General features: G+C 39.3%; 2 protein-coding genes across 11 annotated transcripts; one reads left to right on the top strand and one right to left on the bottom strand.

The window, feature by feature from the left end:
- Positions 1 to 3,072: 3,072 nt before the first annotated feature.
- Positions 3,073 to 13,621, bottom strand: LOC128610265 (GMP reductase 2). Of its 10 annotated transcripts, XM_053629485.1 has the most exons (13): positions 9,723 to 10,415; positions 9,505 to 9,626; positions 9,185 to 9,253; positions 8,393 to 8,540; positions 7,820 to 8,019; positions 7,521 to 7,640; positions 7,270 to 7,353; positions 6,701 to 6,874; positions 6,491 to 6,572; positions 6,209 to 6,315; positions 6,059 to 6,101; positions 3,943 to 4,102; positions 3,073 to 3,706 (listed from the first exon to the last, which is right to left on the bottom strand). In XM_053629485.1, the coding sequence occupies exons 5-13, from the start codon at positions 7,904 to 7,906 to the stop codon at positions 3,517 to 3,519; spliced, it is 1,047 nt and encodes a 348-aa protein (XP_053485460.1). In that variant the 5' UTR covers positions 7,907 to 8,019; positions 8,393 to 8,540; positions 9,185 to 9,253; positions 9,505 to 9,626; positions 9,723 to 10,415; the 3' UTR covers positions 3,073 to 3,516. The 10 variants fall into 10 exon arrangements, with proteins under 10 accessions (XP_053485460.1, XP_053485453.1, XP_053485455.1 ...); XM_053629478.1 differs by lacking the exon at positions 8,393 to 8,540; XM_053629480.1 differs by lacking the exons at positions 8,393 to 8,540; positions 9,505 to 9,626; positions 9,723 to 10,415 and adding an exon at positions 13,603 to 13,621.
- Positions 13,622 to 15,366: 1,745 nt separating this feature from the next.
- Positions 15,367 to 18,444, top strand: nedd8 (NEDD8 ubiquitin like modifier). Its single transcript, XM_053629507.1, has 4 exons — positions 15,367 to 15,717; positions 15,993 to 16,040; positions 16,283 to 16,365; positions 18,014 to 18,444. Exons 1-4 carry the CDS (start codon positions 15,700 to 15,702, stop codon positions 18,132 to 18,134), a joined length of 270 nt encoding a protein of 89 aa, XP_053485482.1. The 5' UTR covers positions 15,367 to 15,699; the 3' UTR covers positions 18,135 to 18,444.
- The last annotated feature ends 1,335 nt before the right edge of the window (positions 18,445 to 19,779 follow it).

Below are 19,779 nucleotides of genomic sequence, written 5' to 3' on the forward strand. Positions count from 1 at the left end.
GCTACATCTAGGTGATACATGTGGTTTTGGTCAGTCTTGGTAAACTTGCTTCCTGTCATCAGTTTGAGCTCGGGGTTATGAGTTTTTGTGACAGTAAGTTTGTGTGTGGGGTTGATTTGTTTTGTTTTTTGTTTGCCTGCTTTGAGCATATTAAAAAAATCAATATATAATTGATTTTTCTTGTGTTCTCCTTGTAGGATCTGAGTGCTTCTTGAGGCTGGGGGGAGTTCTTTGCTGCACTTTAGGCTTTACTTAACTAAGGGTCATTGTTATTGACTTTAATAAAGTTGGCTTGACGTTGGACGTTCGATGTTCACAGATATGTGGAAGTTAAGGGACCATCTCTAAAGTTACATACGACATTGTTAAACACATTTATAACTTCAACAGCATTTGAAGTGAATAACTTACAGTCATATAACCAACTGTAAAGTTTTCATCTAGGTGTCAAAAATATCAAATCTAAAAGGCGTGTGTTATAGCAGACACCTAGCTGAACACTTTACAGTTCGTTATGACACTGTACATCATTTCCTTTAAATGCTATTGAGCTTTAAATTATGGCATATTTTGTGTATGGGTTCATTCAGTAGTGAAATTAATATAAAATTTACATGTGATTTAATAGTTTATTTTATTATCAAAAATCTAAAAGGAGCGTGCACGGTGGCTTAGTGGTTAGCACGTTCCCCTCACACCTCCAGGTTCGATTCCCACGGGATCCTGTGTGTGCGGAGTTTGCATGTTCTCCCCGTGATGCGGGGGTTTCCTCCGGGTACTCCGGTTTCCTCCCCCAGTCCAAAGACATGCATGGTAGGCTGATTCTCATGTCTAAAGTGTCCGTTGTGTATGAATGGGTGTGTGAGTGTGTATGTGATTGTGCCCTGCGATGGATTGGCACCCTGTCCAGGGTGTACCCCGCCCTGTGCCCGATGCTCCCTGGGATAGGCTCCAGGTTCACCGTGACCCTGAAAAAGATAAGTGGTATAGAAGATGGATGGATGGATGGATGGAAAAATCTAAAGGGTGTACATTATAGCGGACACCTATTCGAACATTTTCATGGCTAATTTTATGCCATTTCTGTTGAACAATGCCTGCCGGCCTTGGGATCTAAGGGGTTGTGAAGACATTTTGTCCAGAGGGCCAGGACTGCCAGGGGAGGGGGTCATGTATTCCAGAGAAGGAACTCTGAACTACAGTTCCCAGCAGGCTCCTCGCTGTGTCAGTCACATGACCACCTGCACCTGAATCATGCCATGTTAATGAGTTTATAGCTACAGTTTGCACTGCACTCCTTGTCTTACGTTTGTCTTTCTTTGCCCTTGTTTCTGTTGCTTTGTTCAGGTCTTTGGTTTATGTTTAGTCTTTGCCTTAGTGTTTTGCAACAAGTTCTATAGCTTTAGATTTGTGTTTCATTTGTATTCATAACAGAGTAATTTCTGCACTTGTATCCATCTCCGCCTCTAAATCGTGACAACCTGGAAATATTTGTAGAGCATGATGGGTTAAGCCATGGCCTCAGTGTATCATGTGGCTGAGAAAACCCATGTGTCTGGTGTGCTTTATTGTTTACAATAAAGACAATGCTTTATCTGTCATTTTATATACACTCCCTAATGCTCCTTCACTCCCCTCATGGTGTGGAGCAGCAGCTCATTTGTATTTAAAGAGACACACAAACACAGCGTGTTTTTCTTCTACCCAAAAAGGGGCATTTACAGCATGGTATAATAAATGTGGGGTATTTTGAGCTGAAACTTCAGACACATTCTGGGGACATCTGAGAATTATATTAAATCTTGTAAAAAGGGGCATAATAGGTCTCCTTTAAATTTGCAGATGACGATGGTAGAAGAAGTGAACCTGTTTTTTTCAAGTGAAGAAACTGATCAATGTCACGATCTCCCCTGCAGACGGCGCTGCGAATATTTTCTCAATGAGAAGAGGATAAAAGTAAACATGCTTTGGCCCAAAATTCTGGTTTCAGTTGGTGTACTTTGGTTTGTGTTCATTTGTGAGACACACCTTTTTTTTATAACGAAACATAAGTGAGGTGGTGTCTTTGAAGCGCTTAATTAAGGTTCAAGCTGCAACAGCACATGGGTGATATTTCCATCTGCAGACTACTGTAACAGTGAGTGCTCTGGCATCAGGTAAAACTTTTATATCCGCTACCAAGTGTAGAAGTAAAATCACATCGGATCTAGTACAGTGGTAATGAATGTTCATATTATAAAAATATATTGAATGTATGTATTTAATATTTGCACATTATGTTTACTAAGCCAATGCAAGTGCAGCGCAGGAATGAATGCTTCATGGGCCATTGCATGTGGACCACGATGCTTTGGGTATAAAATGGGCTTCACACTCATGATTCTATTATGTGAAATGCAATAAATGAACCCAACTGAACCAATGAGCCCAACTGTTTATCATTTTCTACAACTTATTTTAAGCCCTTAAACTGGGCCCTTAAAATGAAATATCTGTTGGAATGATTAGGATTATAAAACACACACACACATACACACGATTTCCCCTCGTGGTAAGTGCTGTAGCATGCAGCGTGCTCGGAAACCCGAAGTGTGAGCACTCTTCTGGGTTTTCAGAGACCTTGACTTTGTTTACATTTGACACATGCATCTGTAATAATTTCTGTCCTGTCTCTGCCACTGTATTTTCATTGGTTGTTTCCCGTATTTGTCATCATTGTTTTCAGCTGTCGATTATGTTTGTTATTTAAACCCCTCGTGTATCTATGTATGTCACAAAGTATTGAGTGTTATCACTGTACCAAGCGTTTGTTCCCTGTTCCTCGTTTTGTTTCATGGTCTTTGATCTTGTTTCTTGTTTCTCGTTACGTGCTTTTGCCTTGTCTAGTTTATGCCCGTTTGCAGATCACCTGACCCACTACCTGTTTCTGACCACGCCTTTGTTTCACGATTTGGATTTGTCTGCCTGCCTCTCTTTAATAAAGCTCTTATCTGCCATTGCATCGGTCCTAACCTCCATTATGTGACACACACTTCATACAACCATAATAAACATAAACCAACAACAAGATCATTGCAGTACCAAGATGACAGTCGTCTGCTTTATTCATCAGTGCATAGAGGATATTTATAAGACATTATTTATACTAAACTAAGTGGAATGGCAACAATTGCTGTCTGAGTTTTGGTCCAGTTTGGGGTTTTATATATGATCTTGAATATTTCCTGGAGAATTAAATTTAAGAAACACTATTAGTAAAGATAAAATTGTTCAAATGATAAAAGTCTTTATATGTAGTCTAAGCAGGTGAGTTTCTCTTAGCCTTGCCATCCACAACCATAACACTGCTGCAGGAAAGGCTGTGAGGTTTGTCACTGTGTGCATTTGTGTGTGACTGTCAGGTGACTACTACAGAATGACTAGAAAAGATGTGCAAATTCTAAACCTTTGCAGGAATCTGACCTAATGCAGTAAATCTGTCAGACAAGACCAGCACTCATGAGCAACAGCGATGTGTTAGTCGTTGTTTCCAAACACAGTGTTGAGTTGCTGAGTCACTCTAATGAAGGTGGTACGGCGACTCAGCTCCTTCAGCTTCGCAGCTCCCACGTAGGTGCAAGTGGAGCGAACACCACCCAGTACGTCCTTCACAGTGACCTCCACTGGCCCTTTATAGGACACCTCCACTGTCTTACCCTCAGACGCCCTGCGTCCATGAGAGAGAGAGAGAGAGAGTTGTGTGAGTTTTTTTTTAAAACTGCTCTCTCTGAAAATCATTTCCAGGGACTGGTATCCAAGACAACAGGAATAATAGAATATATCTGTACTGCATGCTGCCTGATATCCTGTCTGAGAGCATTACACGTGTTAAAACATGGTGTAATGACTTTACATCCTGATTTTTCTTTCCTGTACTCAGTCCTCTGCCAGTCTTTCTCTCACCTGTACTCTGCTACTCCTCCTGCGTGCTTCTTCATGGCCGTATCGGAGCTCATGCCATAGAACAGTTTGTACTTTTTGCCGTTTTTCTCAATGGTCTCACCCCCACTCTCAGAGTGACCTGCCAACATTCCACCTAGCATCACGAAGTCCGCTCCCGCACCTGTCCATCACACAACACAGCCAATCAATCAAATATATTTCAGAGAATATTAGACACATGGAGCACAAAATCCATGAAAATAGGTAGGGAAATGTAAGTGGCTTTGTTGATTCTGAAAAGTTGTCACAAGTTGCTTTTGTAGCCTCCCATTCTACACTCTTACTTTTATTTGGCATTCATAGTGGTCCAGAGCACCTGCCCCCTAAGTAAGTTGATAATACTCTGATTTAGGGCAAGTCTAAGTTTGTAAACCAATTTATCCAGTTTCAACAGCCTAGAGACAGAAGATGGGCATCCATCCAATTCCACTGTTTGCATGCCAACCTCAGCATTTTCCAAGACCTTTTCCCCACTTTGGTTATAGATGTAAAACAATACTGTGATGGTGTTGGGTCATACTAAACACTACCTTGTGATTTCTTTGGGGGTTTCTGAATGTAGAGCTAGCCACACAGCTTTCATCTGGAGAATGTTGATATGCTGTTAAAGTTCACAGTTTACTTTGCCACACTTAGATCTTCGATCTAAACCCGTACATATACTCTCCTACACCTGTTGGGTGACATCTCTTGTAACAATCGCCCTTTATGCACATAGGACACCCAAATTCATGCCCCAAAAGAGGAAACTTCAGCTAACAAAGCCTCAGTACTGAGCACATTCTCTTGTCTCCATCACTAACGCATGTCTTCGTGTCATGGCTGAAAAGTAGGAGTTGCTAGCACCATGGTCTTACCTAGACATGCAAAGTGCATGGCAGCCTGCCCACTTGAAACTCCTCAGATGCAGCCATAATCACACATGTTCTCACATCTCCACTAGAGGAATTGGAGCTAAGCCCAGTGGCGCAGTATCTAGAGATGGGCATTATTCAATAATATTCTATTTGAACATTTGAGTTCATAAAAATATATTCATTTATTCGTTAATTTAAATGAAGTTTAATGAGAAAGACATGATTTTTCTTAATCATTAAGATTTTGTCACCATTTCAGAACAAGCTTATAATTAGCTTATATCCACAACAAGCTTCTTTTTTTTTTAGCTCAAAACATTAAGCAATGTGTGTAAACAAAATAATACAGAACAAAAGCATTTAAGCTCACGCAGAGTGAAAAAAAAATGCTAATAAAGCACACAGCCCCAATTAACGTACAGAACCAACATAAACACTTGGTTGTCGTGTTTATATTGTTTCACATGTTCTTGTTGAGAAAAACAAGCATACAGTATCCACATGTACAGGTGAAAGTCGGCTCCCTAGTCTGTAAACGATTAGGCCGGCTGTGGAGAACAAAGATGTTGCAGAGACACACAGTTAATGGCTTGCTAAACAGCCAAGTTTGTTGAAGCACTTTGTACTTTCTGTCCACCAATGAATCAGAAAAACACAACAACCACGTGTTAAGCTGTGGCTTTAGCAAAAGTGTATTAAGTCAGTGAGAAAACCTGATTGGAAAAATTATGGTCCTTGTTTATGTTTGCCAATGCCTCCTGTCAGTCATGTAATAGACACTATACTCTACAGCACCACCCAATGCATTTAGTTATAACTGTGAGGTTTAGTTTGGGTGCTCAGGATTTAACATGCATTCACTGTATTTACAACCAGCCAAGCAACATTTAGCAAAATTCGAGTAGTATTTTTACTTTTCAGATAATTATTGCACCCCTACCAGTATCCACCACTGACACAAAGATAAAATCACACTTTCTCTTACTCTTACTTTGACTTTTACAGACAACATACCAAGACATGTATAAAGGCAAATCTACAGATAGTGTTCTCATGTCTTTCTGAAGCGTTAGGATGCACATTGTAGAACACAAAATCTATCCCCTGTTTACAGTAATATCTTTAACATTCTGAGATAAAATTATTTTAATAATAGCAAGGAAAATGCTAGTACTGTGTAATAAACAGATTGCGCCATAATCCAGAGCAGTGAAACATACCAAAAGCCTTAGAGACATCACCAGGACAGGTACATCCTCCATCCTGGGTGAAAAACCATAAAGAAAACAATTAAAATCTAGCAAGAACATCTGCTCTCCCACAAATGCCTTGGTTCGCTAATGTGGACTAAGCAGATAACTGTAGCTCACAGAGATGATGTGTCCACCCAGGCCATGTGCAGCATCAGCACACTCAATTACAGCACTCAGCTGAGGGTAGCCCACACCTGTCTTCTTACGGGTTGTACACACTGAGCCTACACAGAAAAAAACAGCATATATGATGTACGTCAGATAAATTTGATACGTTATAAATTATAAATGCCAGATAAATTAAACATACATGATTACATGACGTTAAGCAGAGCTGTTCAACCCAAAAGCCACTTGTTCTAGCGTCATAAGAATTGAGTGATATGATTGTGTTGTCACCTGGACCGATGCCCACTTTAATGATGTCAGCTCCAGCGAGAATCAGCTCCTCCACCATCTCTCCCGTGACCACGTTTCCAGCCTTGACAGAAGTTTACAACTATGCTTACAACAATCCCACTCTCTTATCAACCACACAAATACACTCTACTTCACTATCTGTCTGTATAAACAATGTGCTGTGTTTGCCAGACAGGGTGAACCACTGACCATGATGGTGTGTGAAGGGAACTTCTGCCTCACGTCCTTGACAAAATGCACAAAGTGCTCCGAATATCCATTCGCTACGTCGACACAAACGTACTGTATCTGAGGCACAGCCGCCAAAATAGCAGCGAGCCTCTCGAAATCATTCTCGCCTGTTCCAGTGCTGACCGCCACGCTCTGAAGACAGACGGAGAGAGAGACACAGACAGAAAGAGAGAACGTGACCTTCAGAGCAGGATTACAGTGTAATCATTACTAAGTAAGGAATAAAACATGACGAGGTGGTGTGATGAGGCCCACTTCAAAACTGAATTACTTTTATCTTCCTGAAGTTTTCCACTGACACCACATCCCAAAGTGTTTTATTCCTTTTATACCACAGGAATTTTCTCTGTTTATTATAAATCTGTTTATTGTTGGACTTCCATACAAGTCCACCATACAAGTCCCTGTGAATGAGCTGTTACTATAGGAATGATAATCGGACAAATCATACTTGACATAATACAGAAATAAACTACAGCATTATACGCAAAGAAGCCAAACCTGATTTCCATTTTTTTTTTTTTTACCTCTAGGCATTCTGGGTGCTTCGCTGCAAACTCTTTCCAGTCGTCTACGCAGTAATGTTTGTGGACAGCAGTGAAAAGTGAGAACTGGAGCAAAACAGTGGATTAGTTAACCTTCTTATAGAAGTTCATGAGATTAAGTCTGCTTTAACCCAGAACAAATAAATTACTTTCTGTAACAACAATGATCTTATTGTACAGCGTTGAAGTCAAACATTGTAGGTTATACACAGGAAGTGCGTTAACACTCGTACCGAATGCAGTGCCACGGCCATCTCAAAGGTTCCAACCGTGTCCATGTTAGCAGCAATGATGGGAATACCTCTGTAACTGCCTTTTGAGTTTCGGAAAGTAAAGCTGCGCATCAGATCCACCTAACCAACAAGAGTATAAAAGAAAGAAGATGGAGAATGTGAGAGAGAGAGAGAAAGGCTTAACGTATGATGAAAAATGTATCTTTTGACAATCAGCCATTGTAAATGCATGTATAATTTGGATTATTAAGACAATATGCTATTTCAAATCGACATTAATTAAACAGACACCCTTGTACCTCACTACGGGACTTGAGCGTGCTGCGTTTGGGACGGAGCAGCACATCCTTGAAGTCGAGTTTGATGTCGTTCTCGATGCGAGGCATGGCTGCTGTTACTGTATCTGTGTGTGTGTGAAAACAGTATCTCTGCACTGTGTAGCAGTGTGTCCTTTGTGCCTCCTATTTGTTTAAACAGATAGGAAAACTGTCTCACGCTCCTGCTGGAAAGAATGAGAAGTGGAAATGTATCATGTTTCGGACATGTCAGAAAGCAAAGAGGCTAAAGCTTCCTGTCCATTCAAAAATAAATTCTTTGAAATGTTTTTAATGTTTCATATTGGGATGTGTGAAAATATCCTCACGATGCACTCTATATACACTACCGGTCAAAAGTTTGGGACACTCAACTGAAATGTTTCTCATGATCTTAAAAATCTTTTGATCTGAAGGTCTGGTCTGGTCTGCACTTATATAGCGCTTTTTTAACCTTAGCGGTTCTACAAAGCGCTTTACACTGTGTCTCATTCAACCATTCACACACACACTCACACACCAATGGTAGCAGAGCTGCCATGCAAGGCATTAACTTGCCATCAGGAGCAACTTGGGGTTCAGTGTCTTGCGGCATGTGGAGTCATGTGGAGTCATGTGGGCCGGGAATCGATCCGCCAACCCTACGATTAGTGGACAACCCGCTCTACCACCTGATCCCTACAAAATCTTTATTTAAATGGATGACCTGGAGGGAAATGTTCAGAAAAGCAGCCAATAAGTGTCCACTGTAGGTGGGAACTCCTTTAATACTGTTCAAAAAGCATCTTGGGGAAATTCCTCAAGAAATCGGTTGAGAAAATGCCAAGAATACATTTCTGGAAATTCTAGGCAAAAATTGTGTTTACTTTGAAGATGCTAAAATACTATATATTTTTTTAATTATTTCGAATCACAATATAATTCCCATAGTTACATTTGTGTTACTCCAGAGTCTTGATGACATTATTATTATTATTCTAAAATGTGGAGAGAAAAAATAAATAAAAATAAAGAATGTGTGTGTAAATTTTTGACCAGTAGTGTATGTATCATGAAATTGAGCTTTCCTGAGGTTTTGCAAACAAAACAGTGGAACCACATTACAAAAAATTTTAATTAAACAACTGGTACCAAATTAGACTGTAATTTCAACTCTGTAACTTGTAACAGTCAGTAACAATAACGTTAGAAAAGCACAGACACTTCATACCAGCATTTCTCAGAGAGGTGCATCATTCTCTTAATAAACTGCAATATTAATATACACAGTATCATCATCATGTAATAACTAGCTTGTGGTGTCTGGCAGTTACACAGCTTCAAATTTTGGTGTAAACATAAAATCCTCACCGCAAAAGCTATGTCTAGGAGTGTGTTCTTGTACCTTAGAAGTTCTCCAGAAACTCTCTTACGCTTCAGCTGTGGGAAAGAAAGAGAGGTGGAAATAAACTCAGTTCAGTGTAAAATTACAGCATTTCTGCAGCTTTACAGAAATCTGGAGGTAGATTTAGATGATCCCTGTGGCATTTAGTGAAGTTAAACCCCATACATCATGTCAAGTATTATGTCAGATACCAAAGATAAAACGTTTGAATGATGCAAAAACAAATTCTTAAAAGTTTCCTATAACAATTAAGCTCTGGCTGGACTGGAATTCAAAACATTCTCACTACTGGAGCTCTGGGAATTTCTGATGTTAACAGATGTGTCATTGTAGAGTAATATTAGTGGGCCATGTGTTCCTGTAAGTGATGTAAGTTAGCTGTAGCACTGCTCACTGTTATATCTGCAGCTGAAGGGCATGAAATACACAGATCACAATAAAAGGTGATATGTATAAAATATATACACATGTGCATACGCAGTGTTTACATGGGTAATGCGTTACCTTGTGCTGCTGTCAGTGTCACTGGAGAATGTGATGAATAGAGAAAGCGGTTCGCCTTATTGTTCAGGAAGCGACATGAAAAAGGCGCTATTTGTGCCTTGGACGTCTACAGTGATGTAAGCAGTGTAGTTTTATAACCCCAAAATGTCCTCGCGAACTCGTTGGGAGGTCTGTCTACAGTACACGGACTACAAAGCGAGGACATGTTTCACCACAAACTGTCGCCACTGTCTCCGTGTTGCCAGGTTCGCAGTTTTCACCTCCCGCTCTACAACTGTTGCTCTGAATTAGGAGATTTTAGTTTGTTTGTTTGTTTGTTTGTTTGTTTGTTTTTGTCGTTTTACATGCATTATATCATGCATGTCAAACATACAACCGGGAAAATGTTATTAACACGTCCATCACGTAGAAAAAAATAGAGAGAGAAAAGTAAAGCTAGTCTCTGTTGTTCCACTAGGAGGAGAAGGAGAACGACATCTCAGGTACTGAGACAATGTGCTCATGACAATTCTTCACCGGTAAAAATTTTTTTTAAGTATACCAGAAGCTTTGGGGGGTTTTTTACGCGTACGCGAACGTGTGCGCACAGTAGTACGCGTAGCCTTTCAAAGTATACTTCATTAGACATATACGCGTACTCAGGCGGTCGACGCATGCGCATTACGACAACTTGCACTACCCCTCCTGGCCTACAGGAGTCAGTCCAGAGCAGTAAAGCAGGTCTTTATAGTCAGTGAATATTATAAACACAGGGACAATATGTACAAAGATAGCATTCAAATTTTTACAGATGGGTCAAAGGATTTACAAACAGAGGTAACAGGATCTGCGGTATATGTCCCTAGATATCATGTGGGAGTAAACAAACGAACATCTGACAGCTTACGTGTATATACAGTTGAGGTATATGCTATATTATTAGCATTAGAATGGATCGAACAAACCAGATGTGACAACGTTTTAATATGTAGTGATTCGGTATCTGCCCTTATGAGTATAAAGTCTGGTGTAACAAGAAACCATCATGAATTGCTTTATGAGATTTTATTTACAAACTCAAGAATAAGCAGGCAAGGGAGAAGCATCACATTTATGTGGGTACCAGCACATGTGGGTCTCCAGGGAAACAAGAAAGTAGACAAACTGGCAAAAGAAGCAATAAAAAAAATTTTTTAAATGTTGAGATCAAAATTAAATGATCAAAAGCAGAAGGGAAGAGTCTAGTGTGGAAGAAGATAATGGCAAAATGGCAGCAGCAGTGGGATGAAATCAAAGGGAGACATCTGTACATAAAATATAATAGGTATGTAAAGTAAGAAGGGAAATAAAAGGAAGGAACAAGTCCTAATAGTTAGAGTGAGGATTGGACATTGCAAGTTAAACAAAACTCTTCATGTTATAGGGAAACACCCGACAAGGCTATGTGATGAATGCCAGGAGGAGGAAACAATTAAGCACATCTTTATATCATGTAAGAAATTTATACAAGAAAGGCAAGAATTGAAGAATTGGCTACAGGAAATAGGTATAGTAGAGTATAATAGTAAAAGTATAGTAGAAAGTGGAAATAATGACCAAGGACAGAGATATCTGTATAATTTCCTAAGGAGGACAAGACTGGAAGGTCAAATTTAAATGAGAAATAGTAAGTTACAGTGAGACAGCAGGTGACAGTAATACAACATTATGGATGCCACCTGCTGTAAAATACAAAAGAAGTAGTAAAGCATGTCTTTTGTTGTGAAGGACGACCACGAAGAAGAATCACAACAACACAAAGAAGAACCCAGATAGCAAGCACATTTGGCCCGATTCTGTTAGAAATGCGTCACTGTCGGCTCAATGCCGGTAACGGTGAAAAGGTAGTTGCCCAGAGCCCTGCTGACTGTTCACACCACTTCTGGCCGACAGACGGTTTTTGCTATGTGGGCCAATCTCGGCTGAAAGCAGGTGTAGTTGTTGCAGGTCCATACTCACTGTAGCAGTGTATAACACTCACAGACTCATCCTCTGATGATAAAAAGGTTTGTTACAGAAAGATGGTTAATACAGGATAGATTAAAGCAGGGTAGAATAATGAGAGCGGTCTAAAGCGCTTGTGCTGAACCACTACTGTATATATGAAACACAGAGCATGACACACTTCTGTGTACTGGTAAGAAGCAGTTTGAGGCAGTTCAAACAGGCTGTGTTTTAAGGTCTTGGAAGATGTGCAGATGAACCTTGAACAGAAGAACATGTTTGTGTCTCTGTAAGCAGAGAAATATTCTGTACTGATCACAGTGACATGACATGACCTTCTTAGGTGTTATCCTCAGATGAACATAAAAAGGACAAGAACAAAATTATTACAAAGTATAAATGAGTAATTTCCCTCACAATATGTATGTACAGTATCTCACAAAAGGTACACCCCTCACATTTTTGTAAATATTTGATTATATTTTTTCATGTGACAACACTGAAGAAATGACACTTTGCTACAATGTAAAGTAGTGAGTGTACAGCTTGTGTAACAGTGTAAATTTGCTATAAAATATTATAAAATAATATAATATATATATAAATATAAAATATTGACACTTTGGGCATTTTAATATTTGGACATTTACACAGGAGTGTACTCACTTTTGAGTTGTTTGAGGGGACAACAAATTTACACTGTTACACAAGCTGTACACTCACTACTTTACATTGTAGCAAAGTGTCATTTCTTCAGTGTTGTCACATGAAAAGATATAATCAAATATTTACAAAAATGTGAGGGGTGTACCTTTTGTGAGATACTGTACATACATATTGTGAGGGAAATTACTCATTTATACATTAAATACTTTTGTTCTTGTTCTTTTTATGTTCATCCGAGGATAACACCTAAGAAGGTCATGTCATGTCACTGTGATCAGTACAGAATATTTCTCTGCTTACAGAGACACAAACATGTTCTTCTGTTCAAGGTTCATCTGCACATCTTTCAAGACCTTAAAACACAGCCTGTTTGAACTGCCTCAAACTGCTTCTTACCAGTACACAGAAGTGTGTCATGCTCTGCGTTTCATATATACAGTAGTGGTTCAGCACAAGCGCTTTAGACCGCTCTCATTATTCTACCCTGCTTTATTCTATCCAGTATTAACCATCTTTCTGTAATAAACTTTTTTACCTTCAGAGGATGAGTCTGTGAGTGTTGTCTAATTTCCACTACAATTTGGCATCTCTTGGCTGGGCTGCACGAGTCTTTCAGCTTTTCTGGACAACAAGCAAACCGGAGGACACTCGTGGAAAAGTTTCACCCTGAAGTCTGTGTTGGGCGCAGGCGGTTTGATCTTTATTGTGCAGAGCGAAAGACCGATGCAGACTTACCACTAACTAGTAGGAATCTTCAAGAATTTAGAATTAGAATTTTATGAAGTCATTGTGTATTGCTGTCTGTATGGAAGTTAGTAAATGATATAAGAAATATGTGTATTACATTGAGAGAGAAGTATTACATGGAGCGATTTCTTATAAGAAGTTCCAGGAACTTCGCCTGTGCGACGGCAGAGATATCGGTGTTTTTTAGATGACAGCTTCAAAACTAAGATATATACCGACGGATATATATATAGAGACAGAGATAATAACGGTAAAATATTTGCTAACGGAAAGAGTCCGGTTCAAGCAATAAATAAGTAAAGAGAGTACTTATTAAGAAGCGCAGTATTTTTTTGGCGGGTTGTTATCAAGTGGCATGCCCCATGACTCATTCCATCATATCAGCAGTACATAATATGTTTGGCAACTTTAACGCACAAGTAAATTTTACTGAGATAAAAAAATAATATATAAATAAATAAATAATTTAAATAAAAAGAAGGGAAGAGAAAACTGTAAGTCCTACCAAATTGCTGTATGTGGACTCGCCCTCACAGGTAAACTCTTTTACATTCTTAAGGTTTGCTCTATTGAATCTATAGGTTATATGATTAATTGAGTCTAGAGATTTGGCACACATTTGAACCTTTTCTGTCTGTGCATGAGAATGCATATTCACTTGATTTTCATAGCGTGTTAAATTGATTAAAACTTTGAAAGTTACATGAGCTGTAAAAATAAAAATAAAATAAAATAAAATAAAATATGGGAAAAACATGTAGCAAAACACATCCTGTGATACATGCTATGATATGTACAGGGTGCTCATATGTTGATCCTAATATCACATTTATGCATGTGAATTATGGGGAAGGGTGTTTGAACCAATATGATGTATGGGTTAAAGAATGTGCTTTCCCTGAAAAGGTAGTTTTAGCCTCAGACAGTTAGAACAACTGAAACTTAATTTAGAGACAAAGGAGAGAGAGAGAGACCCCTAAAACAAAGAGCGAAGTGCAGTTTTTGGCTGACTGGAAGGCATTTGCTGAATGGCAGAGCAAGGCACATAAAAGAGAGAGAGAAAAAATGTCAGGCAGGGCCCTCATCTGTTTCTCAGTGTGCTAAATTGCAGAAATCCGATCCCGACCTGGACTCCGCCCCACCGCGACACTCACAGCGTCGTTATGTCAAGATTTGCTTAAGGCATATAGATATATAGGTATCTATATAAACATACAAAACATATCCAGGCTAGCATAGCCTCACCTGTGTCCAAAACATGTCATTCATGAAAATGACCTTTGGAGCCATGGCACTATATGTCTCTAGAGAACAAGACAAGCTATCATCAGCCAATTAACATATGAGAAGATAGATCTGAACAACAACAAAAAGGATTTGCTGCATATATTGTAGGTTCAGTTATTATCATTATAGTTATTAACCATATAAAGTGATAACTTGTCTAGATCAAGCTACTACAAGGCCACTCTGTGGAATCGAGTGCAAAGCTTTGGAGTCGAGTCTCGATTCCCAAAAGCCTGGAATTGAGGAATCGATTCCTTTTGCGATCAGTCTTGTTCACCAACAAACTGCTTCACGCTGATGCTGTACGTTTAAATAACTATATTGGTTTTATATGTGGTAAAAATTTGGAAAATTTGAAGGGGGTTGAGAATTAAGTCTGTTAATCTGTGTGTAGGTGTATCTGTTTAATTCGGAACATGTCCTTCAGATAATTGAAGATAAATTAAAACATTACAGTGATGGGTCTACTGTTTCTTGGGGGGGGGGGGGGGGGGCGGGACGGGACTATATCAACCATCACATAAATTATAACGGGTTCCACTACAAATACCATTACAAACCATCAGCTAACTATTAAAACCATTACCATTATTGGTCCTTAATGGAATACACTAGACATAACATGCTACAAATAGAGGGCAACAAATTACCACTAGAGACCCACAGGGACCATTACAGTTTCCATTAAAACAAATACAATTCTCATTAAAACCATTACAAATTCTTTGAGGGTTTCTATTATGTCAGTAGAGATGTTTGTGGTTATATAACATTTTGGTACCTATATATTCTGTTACGCGAGCAATTTATTTGATCCTTGTCATAACTGGGGTATTGTTGATAAGTGGGGTATTGCTTCTTTTCTGTAACACTGCTTTACTAATTGAAGCTTTGTTAATACTGAAGTGTCGAAAAACGTTTTAGAGGGTGGATTTTGTCACGCTGACCTGGCAACCCATGTTAACCTGCTACTTAGCTTTTAGTTCCGTCCCAAGTTAAACACAGATTGTTTACATATTTGTTGGATTACATATAAAACAAATACTTATTAATTCTATTCGCACATATGTTTGTCATTATATTTATGTTATTTCCGAGAAAATTAATTTAGTCCCGTGGTTTCTGTCGGAACTCTTAATTCAGGCTAGTGTATGGTAGGAATGATTTGTGAGTTACTCAGGAACTTCAATTGAATGCAAAAGATAAATCCAGGGAATTATTGATAGAGAGAGATATTCTGTCTTATTTTCCTGCTTCATTGGTTTAACTTTTTTGCCTTTATTCACGGCGTTTGTTCAAGCAAACAAAAGCCACAATGCTGATTAAAGTTAAGGTAAGAAATCGGGAAGATGTTATTTCATTCACGCTGCCGGTTAGCTAGCGGAGTTAGCCAGCGAAGTTAGCCGAGCACTTTAGCAGGCTGTAACGTCACTCTGTTTACACGGCAGCTTTTATAACACAAGCGGAGTAGACTTCTACATATTCTGTGCACTAAAACCATATCAATAAAAGTGTGGGATTTAATCATATTTTTATATGAGAGAACTCGCGCTGAGCTTAATGTTAAGCAGCTAATCAGCCGCTGTGCACTGTTCTTTCCTCATCTAGACCCTGACTGGTAAAGAAATAGAAATCGACATCGAGCCCACAGACAAGGTTTGTTTCCTTCCGGTGCATTTATCATACATATATCTAGTTTTATTATTATTTCCGTGGTTCCTTACTTTTATATACTGTGTATATTATAATGTTCTCTATTTAAGAGTGTAAGAATTAAGCAGAGTTCTCTATTTAAGAACACTGCTTAATTAAGAGTTAAGCAGAGTTCAATCCTCTGCAGGTCAGATTTGTGCCTTTGATATAATGAGGTGTGTGTGTGTGTGTGTGTGTGTTTTTAGGTGGAGAGAATAAAAGAAAGAGTGGAGGAAAAAGAGGGAATTCCACCCCAGCAACAGCGACTCATCTACAGTGGAAAACAGATGTAAGAGAAGTCCACACACACTTCTGTAGGGAATAATGCTTAAAGCTAGTGGTGAAGTATATCCTATGTGTTGTGTAGTATAATTGATCTTTGGTATTTTTAAACCAGAATGTGTAATGTTTATTGTGACCTCTAAATATCCTCTTCTCAAGAGGATATTTCTGGGAACAAATTTTCTATAAAATCTTGCGTCGTCAGCATTTATAGTGTCGTCATTATAAAGCAGGGAAAGAGAATGGCTGTTAAGAAGGGAGACATGCTGAGTCAAAAATAAATAAATCAATAAAAACTCATTTAATTAACGCTGCAGTATGCAGCACAAAACTGAATGGTTGTTTAGTTCTGGTCAGAAATGTAATTTTTTTTGTGTGTTTGATGCCCGTCATGTATGATCGAGTTATGAACGTTCTAGGAATGGCAGTAGAGGTAGCAATGCAGCATCCTTACAACAGTAGCAGATTACATAGCCAGATGGGTTTGTCCGTGATGTCTGTGTCCCCAATGCTCAGAAATGGAGAAGGGAATGGTTACAATTTTTAGAGAGAGTCAAAGCCATGTTGTCAAAGTCAGTGGTACGGTAATTGTCTGATCGTTCATTGTGACTACCCATGGAAATGTGACACCATAACAACCTTGATAACATGTAAGAGAGAATAATAAAAATTGTGTGCCGAGTTGGAGACATGGTACACAGCTTGCCTAGTTTCACTAGTTACAGTAAAGTCCCACCTTCCCCATTCACTACAACACTGCTAATCAGCAAAATTTAAGAAGTCCCTCCAGGATGGTGCGATCGTAGAAATGAATGCAAAATCAAGTAAACTCTGCAATATTCACAGGAGCTTGCAATTTCTCAAAATTACCACAGATTTGGGACGAGACGCGTCATGTGACATCATCACAACGCGCATTCAGCCAAAGCCCTCTTCGATTCACATGCGTCGAACATGAGTACAGCTAAAAGGTCTCGTTTACCAACAAACATCACTGTGATAAACCATGCAATTGCAATTTCACCAATTCAAGTAGTTCTCTGCAAAAAAGCACACAAAAACTCAGCCGCAAAATCAAGCATTTTTGGCCGCAACAATCACAAAAAAAACTGTGTGAAATCCTGTACGGACGGATTCAAATCCACATTGTACTTCATAAACTATATGCTTTACGCATTAAAGAGACCCAGTCCACTTTTATGTAGTGCGGTGGTGCTCTTGCTTATCTGTTAAACGCCTTGAAATGTTCAAACCTCAGCAGCTGAGCTCTGTAGGGCAGGCTGTGACTTAAAAAAAAGTGTCCAGCGTTTCATTCTTCTCAGCAGTTCTAGTACACCAATCGTTTTCTAGTCTGCACAGTGATACAGGGTTTATCTAATGATCAGTGTCAACATGTAATTCTGAAAATCCACATGTTTACCAGCGTACATAGCTGCTACATTATCCACGGTTTAAAAAATTAAATCTTCATATTGGGAGTTTTTATGTAATTATTAAAATAACTCATGTTTGTCTGTGTGTGCGCTCTGATATTCAGTGCTACTGGAAAACCAGCACTGCTCTCACTTGATCTCCATTAAGATATTTTTTCAGTCACAACTACATGCTCACTTTGAAACCATTCCAACTCTAAATATGCCTCTGCTTGTTTTCAGGAACGATGAGAAAACAGCAGCAGACTATAAAATCCAGGGAGGCTCTGTATTGCATCTGGTCCTTGCGCTAAGAGGAGGGCGAGTGCATCAACACCCCAACAACCTCCTGCAGGCCTTATAAACACCAGACCTGCCCTCAGCAGCAAAGGTGACCTGGCAGCCTCAACACACATGCCACTCTTCCCTAAACAATCATCTGACCCAAACTCCACAGTGGCGACTCTGCTGGCTATTGTGTAACAAAGTGTCTATGTCCTGTAGCAAACTACAGCTTCTTCCTGTCCTCATCACTCTTCCCCTAATTTATCCTTCTTAGAGAACTGTCACGCTTGGTTGAAGTTTACGATGAGTGATGCTGAAGTTATTGTTAAAGTGAAACTGATGCAATAGGATTATTAGTCAATAAAACACAGTATTGACATTTTTCTCCCCTGGAGTTTTCGAGTCTGTCGTTATTATGGAGGATGTACAGTAGAATGAGTCGGTTACTATTTTTAAAGGGAAAAATCCACTCTGAATGACTTATTTTTCCATATCAATATTTAAAGTCTGTTCCATAAGTGTTCATTCTCTTTAACTTTTCCAAATACATCTTGAAATGAATTTAATTGGGAACGTATGTAATGACTTCACAAAATAGTTCACAGCACTGAGGTGGAGGTGGAGGTGGTGAGGGGGGAGCAATGTCATTTGCAGAAGTCACATAATTAGTTGAATGGAGTTCACCTCCATTGTGTCATGTGATCTGTGTATAAGTTCAACTCTTCCTGGAAGTTCTGAAAAGGTATCAGTCAGGGTTTGGTTATAAAACAGATCCCAAACTTTCAACATCTTGTAGAGGGCTGTTAAATCTGTTATTTAAAAAGGGAAAGGCTATGGCACAGGCAGGGGGACATGGTGGGTTAGTGGTTAGCATGGGTGCCTCACATCTCCAGGGTTTGGGTTCGATTCTTGCCACTTCCCTGTGTGAGCGGAGTTTGCATGTTCTTCCTGTGCTCTGGAGGTTTCCTCTAGGTATTCTGGTTTCCCCCCCCAGTCCAACGACATTTGATGTAGGCTGATTGGCATCTCTAAATTGTCTATAGTTTATGAATGGGTGTGTGAATGTGTGCCCAATTGTGCCCTGTGATAGGTTGGCACCCTGTCCAGTGTGTCCCCTGCCTCGTGCCCTGGGATAGGCTCCAGGCTGTCCCTGTGTAGGATAAGTGATACAGAAAATGGATGGATGGATGGATGGCACAGGCATGAGTGCCTAGACGAAGCTGTCCACTAAATCAGAGTGTGTGTAAGGAGGGCATTATTGGGAAAGGGCTCAACTGTTCCTCGAACCGTTTCGCAGTAAGGTATTGTTTTTTACTTTTATTTGTAGAATGATTGGGTACTTTATACAACACTAACAGTCCCCCATAGTTATAATCAATCACACATGGTCGCTCAATATGACCATGGTGCAGAACTAAAATGTATATTGATTCATGAAGCTTATACGAACACTCAACTGTTTAAACTCTGTCTCAGACACATATTAAAACTCTAGCAAGACCAGGAGTGATTCCTCAGTTCAGTTCAATTCAATTTCATTTTATTTGTATAGTGTTTTAATAGACATTGACACACCGTTGCTTTAAAGAAATTTGGATGTAGGTTTCATCTTGTAATGAGCAGAGGCGACTGTAGAATGGAGAATCTCTCTCAGACCACATGAAGAAGAAACCTTGAGAGGAACTAGACTCATCTGATAGACACCAGATTGTATACTGTGGTTA

This window comes from Ictalurus furcatus, chromosome 7 (genome assembly GCF_023375685.1).
Source record: "Ictalurus furcatus strain D&B chromosome 7, Billie_1.0, whole genome shotgun sequence".
NCBI lineage: Eukaryota > Metazoa > Chordata > Actinopteri > Siluriformes > Ictaluridae > Ictalurus > Ictalurus furcatus.